Source organism: Carlito syrichta, unplaced genomic scaffold (genome assembly GCF_000164805.1).
Source record: "Carlito syrichta isolate Samal-C Ts95f unplaced genomic scaffold, Tarsius_syrichta-2.0.1 Scaffold302336, whole genome shotgun sequence".
In the NCBI taxonomy this organism is placed as follows: domain Eukaryota; kingdom Metazoa; phylum Chordata; class Mammalia; order Primates; family Tarsiidae; genus Carlito; species Carlito syrichta.
Window position 1 is genome coordinate 58,841 of NW_007246432.1, and position 10,259 is coordinate 69,099.

General features: G+C 42.4%; 2 protein-coding genes across 2 annotated transcripts in view; one reads left to right on the top strand and one right to left on the bottom strand.

The window, feature by feature from the left end:
- FABP3 (fatty acid binding protein 3) overlaps positions 1–2,166 on the top strand; it is a 41,594-nt gene extending 39,428 nt beyond the window's left edge. Inside the window, exon 5 of the transcript XR_002481879.1 lies at positions 2,054–2,166. The gene's annotated coding sequence lies outside the window, so the exon portion shown is untranslated. The remainder of the gene's footprint in view (positions 1–2,053) is intronic.
- The window catches only part of ZCCHC17 (zinc finger CCHC-type containing 17), a 68,817-nt gene that overhangs the window by 18,089 nt on the left and 40,469 nt on the right, over positions 1–10,259 (bottom strand). Inside the window, exon 6 of the mRNA XM_021711521.1 lies at positions 2,031–2,131. Coding sequence (XP_021567196.1) covers positions 2,031–2,131 — 101 coding nt within the window. The remainder of the gene's footprint in view (positions 1–2,030; positions 2,132–10,259) is intronic.

The window sequence follows — 10,259 nt, forward strand, 5'->3', positions numbered from 1 at the left end:
TTGGGAGGCAGAGGCAAGTGGATTGCCTGAGCCTGTGGGTTCAAGACCAGCTCGGGCAACATGTCGAGGACCTCGTCTCTACAATAAACAAAAAATTAGCCAGGCATGGTAGTGTGCACAGGACAGGGAGGCACAGATAGTTCCGGCTATTCGGAAGGCTGAAGAGGAAGGATTGCTGGAGCCCAGCAAGATCGACGCCGGGGTGGCCGTGAGTGTGCCACTGCATGCCACCCTGGGCAACAGAGTGAGACTCCAACTCAAAAAAATTAAGGCTGCTCCAGAGAGCAGGATGCTTCTTAGCAAAGGGAGCTGAGTGGAAGGCCAAGCCCTAAGGAAAGGTAGCTTGTAGACAGCTGGCAGTAAGTGGGCACTCATATCCAAGCTAACACAGAGAGAAACAGGCACAGTCACCTAGCATCACTGAATATTCAGATTGCTCAGTAATCTCTAAGCAAGGGCCTTAAAGATCATCAAATTCAACATACTACATTTGCAGAGGATATGAATGCCCAGAGTTGAGAAGTAGCTCAAGGTCACACAACAGCAGAGTTCAAACTTATCCTGGGTCTCATGCCTCCCTGTCCTGTGCTCTTTCTGCTGTACCAAAACCCAACTACCTTTGGCCTGACCTTAGCGGACTCGGACAAATTCCACCTCTCATTATTCTTCTCTGCCTTACGTAATTCCTGTTGGACACAGGTTGAACGTAAGAGACCCTACGGTACCTATTCCTATAGTGGTAATGAGAGGTCCTTTAACAGATGCTATGCCCTGCATTGCTCGCTCATGTGAGCTGTAGAAGATCCTGTACCGGGGCACAAAGGAATTGTATGAGATAATTAAACAACCACATATAAACTACTTTGTACCTCTGGGTCCAAAAGGTGGATGGTGTCTGAAAGGGAAATATGGAGTTTTCCAAATATCTGGAATGTTCCCCACAATTCTCCTAAGGAGGTATTCTTACTCTCAATTTTCACCCTTCCCTTTACATTAATGATAAGTAGGCACTTTATAAAAACCCACAATTTCCATCAGGGCACAAATCTGCTATCAGTTATTGTAGAAAAATCAACAGAGCAGGATGCATGGAAGGTTAGGGAGAAGGGGTGACAAATTGAGGTCACTCTGAAAACGAGAAGCTGGCAACCTCTCTCATTAAGCTCCAACAAGGGAAGTCTGGCTGAAACAGCTTTTTAATATTTGAGCAAGAGTAGGGGAAACCTGAAGAAATAGAGCTAAAAGGAAGTGACCATCCTGTGTTTTTTATTAGTGAAAAGAATTATATTCTGAACACTGATATTCAAGAGATAATGTAAAGAAAGGTTTAATTTGGATCTTTAATGAATGTATTTCTAAGTCACTAAATTTTTTTTTTTCAGTTGGAGTCTCACTCTGTCACCCAGACTGGAGTGCAGTGGCCGCTCCCGGCCACCACAGCCTCGACCCGCTGGGCTCCGGCAATCCTTCCGTCTCAGCCTTCCAAGTAGCTGGAACTACAGGCGCGCGCTACCACGCCCGACTCATTTTTTGATTTATTGTAGAGATGAGGTCTTGTCAAGTTGCCCAGGCAGGTCTCGGACCCGCGGGCTCAGGTAATCCACTCACCTCGGCCTCCCAAAGTGCTGGGATTACAGGCTGAGCCACCGAGCCCGGCTACTAAATTTTTACAGAATAATAATAATCCCCGATGATAAAATTTAGAGTGTTAATCATAATCCAACACCCTTACCCTGCCAGGCACAGTATATGGGAAACTTGCCTAGGCAGGGCATCAGCTGGGGGTGGGGTGGAGGGAGTGGTGAGAGTGATATGGTATCTTGCAGGGCCAGTGTTCAGAAAAGTAAACGGAAAAAGCATCAAGCCACAATCTCTGATGCAAGCCTGGTAAGAATAACAGCATGAGCAGTGAAGCTATCACCTGTCTAAAAAACAAGGTAAGACAAACTCACACTGGGCTGCTTCCTTCAACCAGGAAAGGTTTCATTCACAAGGAGAGAAAGAGGGAAATGGCAGAGTCTGCACTTTACCTTTACAGCCACACTTCTTGCAGGTAGTGTTCAGGACAGCCTCGAGGGTGATCTTCTGCCCAGTGTAATCCTGGAAGGACCGCCTCCGCCTCTCTTCTTGCCTATAATGAAAAAGATACCGACTACTGAACCTCTTAGGAGATGTAGCCAGAAATACTAAAAGGAAAAACAAACAGCCCCATTAAAAAGTAGGCAAAAAACATGAACAGACACTTCTCAAAAGAAGATATACAGGTAGCCAATAGACATATGAAAAAGTGCTCAGCCTCACTAATCGTCAGAGAAATGCAAATTAAAACCACATCGAGATACCACCTAATCCCAGTAAGAATGGCCATCATTAATAAAACAAACAACAACAAATGCTGGCAAGGAGGCGGAGAAAAGGGAATGCTGCTACACTGCTGGTGGGAATGCAAACTAGTTCAACCTCTATGTCAAACAGTGCGGTGATTTTTAAAGAACTAGAAATTAACCTTCCATATGACCCAGCAATTCATCTGGAAATATACCCAGAAGAACTCAAAGCATTCTACAAAAGATACCTGCACATGCATGTTTATTGTAGCACTATTCACAAATAGCAAAAACACGGAACCAACTGTGCTGCCCATCAAAACTGCACTGGGCAAAAAAAATATATGGTACATGTACACAATGGAATATTACGCAGCCATAAATAAGGACAAACATATGAACTTCTCAGCAACTTGGATGGATTTAGAGTCAATAACACTCAGTGATATATCACAGAAACAAAGAACAGAGTACCACATGTTCTCACTCATAAATGGATCCTGAACATTTACCATAATACTATAAGAAAGGGATTGGTAGTAGCAGGATACTGCCAGGGTTGGGGATGGGGAACACAACATCAGTAAGGGTACCTGATTTCAAATCAGGCAAAGTGGGGACCAACGGGAGGCCCAAACTTTACCTATATGATGTCCACTTGTATACCTAATCCTGAATTGTACCTAACATCTTTAAAATAAAATATGTTTAAAAAAATACTACAAAGTAAAGCTGTAGTTGGTTTTTTGTTTTGTTTTTGGCAGGGAAAAAGGTGAGAAAAGAAAAGGTATTGGGCAGAATGACACTCAAAATGAAAGCAATGATGTGAAATAGCCAAACGTTAAAATTCAGGACAAGGCTTTGAATTATCCATTATGAATGAGGCTAGGCCTCATCCTACAAATGCACAGCGGATGACAATAGCTTTTATTTTTACCTTTATTATATACAAAGTACCTACAGAAAAAAAAAAATTTTTTTTTGAGCTGGAGTCTCACTCTGTCACCCAGGATGGAGTGCAGTGGCACACTCATGGCCACTGCAGCCTCAACCTGCTGGGCTCAGGTGATCCTTCTACCTTAGCCTTCCAAGTAGCTGGAACTACAGGCGTGACCACCACACTGGCTAAATTTTTTTTTTTTTTTTGAGCTGGAGTCTCACTCTGACCTGCTGGGCTCCGGCGATCCTTCCCCCTCAGCCTTCCAAACTAGCTGGAATTACAGGCATGCGCTACCACGCCCGGCTGATTTTTTTATTTATTGTAGAGATGAGGTCTCGCTGCCCAGGCGGGTCTCAAACCCGCGAGCTCAGGCAATCCACTCACCTCAGTCTCCCAAAGGTGCAGGATTACAGGCTGAGCCACCAAGCCCGGCTTTTTTTTTTTTTTAATTGTAAAGACAAGGTCGTGTCAAGTTGCCCAGGCTGGGCTTGAATGCCTGAGCTCAGGCAATCCCCTTGCCTCCACCTCCCAAAGTGCTAGGATTACAGATGTAAGCCACCACATCCAGCCAGAAAATTCTGAATTGAAGAGCATCACCCTTAATCACTCTTTTTCAAACTGCAACTGTACTCTATACATACTTCAATCTGAGCACACACTACACTTTACTGCATTACATATTTATTTCTTCTCTATACATTGAGCCCTTTTAGTTATACTATCTTATTCCCCTAGCACCTTAGCACAAAGCTTGACACACAATAAGCATCAATGTCTATTGAAATTTCTTTGCTCTTCACCTAAAAATGTTCTTTTTTTACCGGAATCTATTTAACTTTGAACTCTAATTTTACCTAAGATTTTAAACTCATTTACCTGGTCTCTAATAATCTAGTAAAAACAGAGAAATATTCTGTCAAATCAACTACATTACTCAGAGAAATGCAGGAGAGCTGTATAAAAACAAAACTAAGTTAACCACTTCATATATTTTAGCCAACAGTTTCACAAGGCATGCAAGCTCAAGAAAGGAAAGACTGGGCTCGGTGGCTCAGCCTGTCATTCCAGCACTTTGGGAGGCCGAGGCGAGTGGACTGCCTGAGCCGGAGGGTTTGAGACCCGCCCGGGCAACTTCGCAAGAAAAAAACAACAAAACCACAACAACAAAAAAACAACAAAACCAAAAAATAAAATAAAAAAAAGGAAACAAAAAGGACAATGACACTCCATATTCTGTCCCATTCATTGAACTTAGTACTTCTTCAAAGTTCAGTTCATATCACATTTTCTTGTTTGTTTGTTTTTTTGAGTTGGAGTCTCACCCTGTCACCCAGGCTGGAGTGCAGTAGCACACTCATAGTCACCGCGCAGCCTCGACCTACTGGGCTCAGACGATCCTTCCACCTCAGCCTTCCAATAAGCTGGAACTACAGGTACACACTACCACGCCCAGCTAATTTTTTTTTTTAGTTATAGAGACAAGGTCTTGCCAATTTGCCCAGACTGGTCTTGAACCCCTGGGCTCAGGCAATCCTCTCGCCTCAGCCTCCCAAAGTGCTGGGATTACAGGCTTGAGCCACTATGCCCGGCCCATATCACATTTTCTATGAAATATCTTGACTACCACAAGGCAGGAATAATTTACTCCTTTTGTTTCCCCAGCATTTTACCCTCTAATAATTGTGTTAGATTTTACATTTTGCCTCACTCTGCACCATAAGTAACCTCACAAACATACTATATAATACACTGTTGTCAAAAAGAATGCAATTATGGAGGCATTCTCTAAATTTGTAAGTCTATACTGCCCAAACATGTGGCTATTGAGCACTTAAAATGTGGCTACCATGCTGCTGGGAGCAGTGGCTCATGCCAGTAATCTGCACTTTGGGAGGCAGAGGCGAGAACACTGCCTCAATCTAGGGGTTGGAGACCAGTCTGGGCAACTCGACAAGACCTCAACTCTACAATAAATTAGCCAGGCATGGTGGTGTGCATCTGTGGTTCCAGCTACTTGGAAGGTTGAGGTGGAAGGATCACCTGAGCCCAGTAGTTTGAGGCTGAGGTGGCTATGAGTGTGCTGCTGTACTCCAAAGCCTGGGCAACAGAGTGAGACTCCAACTCAAAAAAAAAGTGGCTAGTGTGAATGATGATTGTTATTAAATTTTATTTAATTTTAATTAATTTATATTAAAATAGCCATATGTGGCTAGCAGTTACCCAACTGGACAGAGCAGATAGGATGCAGTGACATATATAATTTGAGTTTGAAAAATGTTTGCTTTTGCCCTAGAATAATCTTACTCAAAGGATAAAGGGTCACAGAAGTTTGAGGCTGCAGTGAGCTATGATGGCACCACTGCATTCCAGCCTGGGCCACAGAGTCAGATCCCACCTCTAAAAAAAGGATAGGGGATTGTCTAGTATGGGTTATGAGAAAGGGTCCTTTCAAAACACATAATGAAATTTGAGTAACAAAAACCAAGGCAGGAATTTAGGGTTATAACCTAAGCAAGTCACAGATTTCATGGCTTTCAGGTATCTGTATTTGTAGAGATGAGTTTCAAGAGGCTATGAGGTACAGTTTAAACAAACCTTTGCTATAATGAATTCCAATCTCTGGATTCTAACATACTACATACAAGTCAAATATACCTCCCAGTATGACTCCTTAATATTCACTTCATTAAATGTGTCACTCACTCACATGTTTCCCTTTCTGTTCTCATTGCTATCACGCTAGTTTAGGCTTCATCACATTTCATCTAGAGAGTAATAACTCCCTCACTGGTCTTCGTGCCTCCAATCTTCCTCCTGCAATGCATCCAGCACATATTCTCAAATTAATCTTTCTTTTTTTCAGTACAACCAAGTGGTTAGTGCCACTGCTAGTGCTTGTGATAGTAGTGAGTATGTATACCAAAATGAACAGGACATGATCCTTTTCCTCAAGGAACTTATGCTCCAACAGCAAAGAGAGACATATAAACGAATAGTTATAATGAGTAAATCATAGGTGCATTGTCTAAAGACTATACTGTACTCAGTTCTGATCTTGACCATAATACAAAAGAAAAAAAAGACAATACTCAGCTGGCTACACCAAATTAGAAATTGCCTTTAGCTCTTTTCTATTTGCATTTCCATTTGCAGAGTCACGTATTAGATGACCTTGTTAATACTTTGGGGCTTGAGGGGATGAGATATAAGAGTTAGATTTTGATGGAAAATGAAAGGTGGCTGACAAGGCTGGAGACAGCATGAGGATATTGGGCATAACAGGGCAAGGCCAGACAATGTAATGCCTGAGGAGATCAATCTGATCAGAAGACTCTCTCCCCTCAAAGGCCTTTTAAAAAATGCATATTGACTGTTATTAAAGACCCTTCACAATTTGACTCCAACTTATCTTTCATGCCTTCCATTCTAGTACTTGACCATATTCTCCTCTTTCCTTAAACAAGACTTCCAAATATGCCGTGTGCTTTTCTGCCTCATGCCTTTCCTCAAACCATCTCTTCTGCCTGGAATACCATTCATTTCCCCTGCTGTCTGACAAAATATTATCCATTCTTCAAGACATAGCTCAAATGCCAGCTATTATCTGATCATCATGGCCTGAAATCAACTATTCCTCTTCAAGCTAATTCCTAGAACACTTTCTTTAAACTATTCTTTTAGTATTTATTATATGATGCCTTAGATTTGTTGCATAAATTATCAAATGAATGTTCTAATTAAAGCAATCCTACACATCAGGCACAATGGGAAATAAGACATGGCTGTTTTTGTGGGTCTTAAACATTCTTTCAAAAGAAAAGGTGAGCCGGGCTTGGTGGCTCAGCCTGTAATCCCGCGCTTTGGGAGGCTGAGGTGAGTGAATTGCCTGAGCCCATGGGTTCGAGATCCACCTGGGCAACTTGGCGAGACCTCATCTCTACAATAAATCAAAAAAAGTAGCCGGGTGTGGTAGCTCGTGTCTGTAGTTCCAGCTACTTGGAAGGCTGAGGCAGAAGGATTGCTGGAGCCCAGCGGGTCGAGGCTGCGGTGGCCAGGAGTGTGCCACTGTACCCGGTCTGGGAGACAGAGTGAGACTTCAACTCAAAAAAAAAAAAGAAAGAAAAGGTGTGGTTCTGCACACCACAGTGTGACAAAAAAAGAAAGAAAAGGTGTAATAATCTAAGATATGAGAAGAAAAACAAAGAGACATGTATTTATTTACTTATTTGAGTAGAAGTCTCACTCTGTCACTTAGGCTGGAGTGCAGTAGCAGGCTCACAGCCACCGCAGTCTCCACCTGTTGGACTCAGGCGATCCTTTCGCCTCAGCTTCCAAGTAGCTGGAACCATGCCTGGTTAATTTTTTTGATTTTTTTTTTTTTTGAGTTGGAGTCTCGCTCTGTCAGTCGCCCAGACTGGAGTGCAGTGGCACGCTCCTGGCCACTGCAACCTCGACCTGCTGGGCTCTAGCCATCCTTTTGCCTCAGCCTTCCAAGGAGCTGGAACTACAGGCGTGCAGTTTTTTTGATTCATTGTAGAGACGAGGTCTTGCCATGTTGCTCAGGCTGGCCTCAAATCTCTGAGCTCAGGCAATCCTCTCGCCTCGGCCTCCCAAAGTGCTGAGATTGCAGGCATGAGCCACCGTGCCTGGCTCAAAGAGGCACTTAAAACAATAATTAGGTCGGACGTGATAGCTCATGCCTATAATCCCAGCACTTTGGGAGGTTGAGGTGAGAGGATTGCCTGAGCCCACGGTTCGAGACCAGTCTGGGCAATTTGGTGAGATGACATTCCTAAAATAAATCTAAAATAAATCAAAAATCAGTCAGGTGTGGTGGTCCCAGCTACTTGAAAGGCTGAGGCAGAAGGATCACCTGAGCACAGCAGGTTGAGGCTGTGATGGCTGTGAGCATGCCACTGCACTCCAGCCTGGGCATAGAATGAGGCTCCAACTCTAAATAAATAAATAAATACAAGTAGCTACATACATTAAATGTCTACTATATACTAGACACTAAGCTGCTTCTTACAAATAAAATTTTACTTAAATCATTCCATCATTTCTGAGACATGTGTCACTATTTCCATTTTCGTTTACTTATTTATTTTTTAATGTTCAACAGTTTCACTGTCAAATTACCTACATTTTATAGTGAAGTAGCTGAAGTTCAAAGTCACATATTAGTTTGAGGCAGAACTAGTACTTTCTGATTCAAGTCTAACTCTAAAGCCTGTAATCATTCCACAATGCTATGCTTCTTTTCTGGATGTAACGACACAGTTTACAACAAAAGTCACTGTTTCAGCAACTCAATTATTACAAGAAATGACTTATACATAGAGATATCCAGACCAAAACTAGGGAGTCCTTTCCCTTCCCTACCTTTTTTCTGAGAAACAAAGTTCTTTTATCTTACTTATTTTATATTTTACCATTGTAAGGGTAGCTTTGGAAACTTTTACTGGTTTTTTTTTTTTTTTTTTTGAGTTGGTCTCACTCTGTTGCCCAGACTGGAGTGCAGTGGCCGCTTCTGGCCACCGCAGCCTTGACCTGCTGGGCTCCAGCGATCCTTCCGCCTCAGTCTTTCAAGTAGCTGGAACTACAGGCATGCGCTACCACGCCCAGCTAATTTTTTTTTGATTTATTGTAGAGATGAGGTCTCATCAAGTTGCCCAGGCGGGTCTTGAATCCACGGGCTCAGGCAATCCACTCACCTTGGCCTCCCAAAGTGCTGGGATTACAGGCTGAGCCACCAAACTCGGCCTTTTACTGTTTTTTTATGAGTCTGAGTAACAGAATTTTTTGAGTCAAAAGCAATTTATTACAGTACAATAAGTAAGTGCCACATTTTTTTCTTTTTTCTTTTCCAAACACCAGCTAAAATCAGAGCCAAATGTAAACATTTCTGAATTCTGGGTCATAGAAGATTTCTACTGTAACTGGAAAGTGTTTTGTCAATTCTCAGCCTTACAAACATGTAAATATTTAGAGACTAAACTACAGAAAAATGAAAAACTGTGTGAGTCACAAGCAACAGCTAGAAGACTATGTGGTGAGAAGGACAGTAGCTTTAAGTCAGAGAGACCCAGATTCAAGATCCTGATAATTTTCTATGTAACCACTGGCAAGTTACTTATCACCAAGCACCAAACTATAAAGTAGAAACAAAAAGTAAAATAGAGATAGCACCCACTTTGTAGGTGGTTAGGAGAATTACATGCACTAATGTACATAAACCACCTTGCATAATGGCTTGCACTGTAGTATATACTCAAGAAATATGGCTTCTCTTCCTTTTATATAAAATTCCTTATATCCAAAGTGATTTTGCTCAAAATTACAAACATAAGCGTTTCCAAACCAGTCACCAAGATCCCATTCAAATATTTACTACTTTTTCTTTTTATTAAAAAAATTAATCAGTGACACAACTGCCATTCAGAGCACCTAATTTGCATGAGAAACAATGTGATATTTTATCACCAAAAGTTATGAAATAACAGCACGGTTAACCTGAGGATAAATATAAAATTTTGGCCGAGTGTGGTGGCTCAAGCCTGTAATCCCAGCACTTTGGGAGGCTGAGGTTAGGGAATTGCCTCAGTCCACGGTTTTGAGAACAGCCTGGCAACTTGGAGAGACCTCATCTCTATAATAAACCAAAAAATTAGCTGGGCATGGTAGCATGTGCCTGTAGTTCTGGTCACTTGGAAGGTTGAGGCAGAAGGATCGCCTGAGCCCAGCAGGTCAACACTGAGGTAGCCATGAGCATGCCACTGCATTCCAGCCTGGGCAATAGAGTGAGACTCCAACTCAAAGAAAAAAGTAAAAGTAAAATTTTGATTGGCTTCTGAAACACTGAAAACAGTTGTTAAATCCTCTAAGGATCCCTAAAGGGCTCTTATGGATCCAAGAACCCCTGATAAGAAATTCATGTAATCCCGTGCCTTTGGGAGGCTGAGGTGAGTGGATTGCCTGAGCCCGCGGGTTCG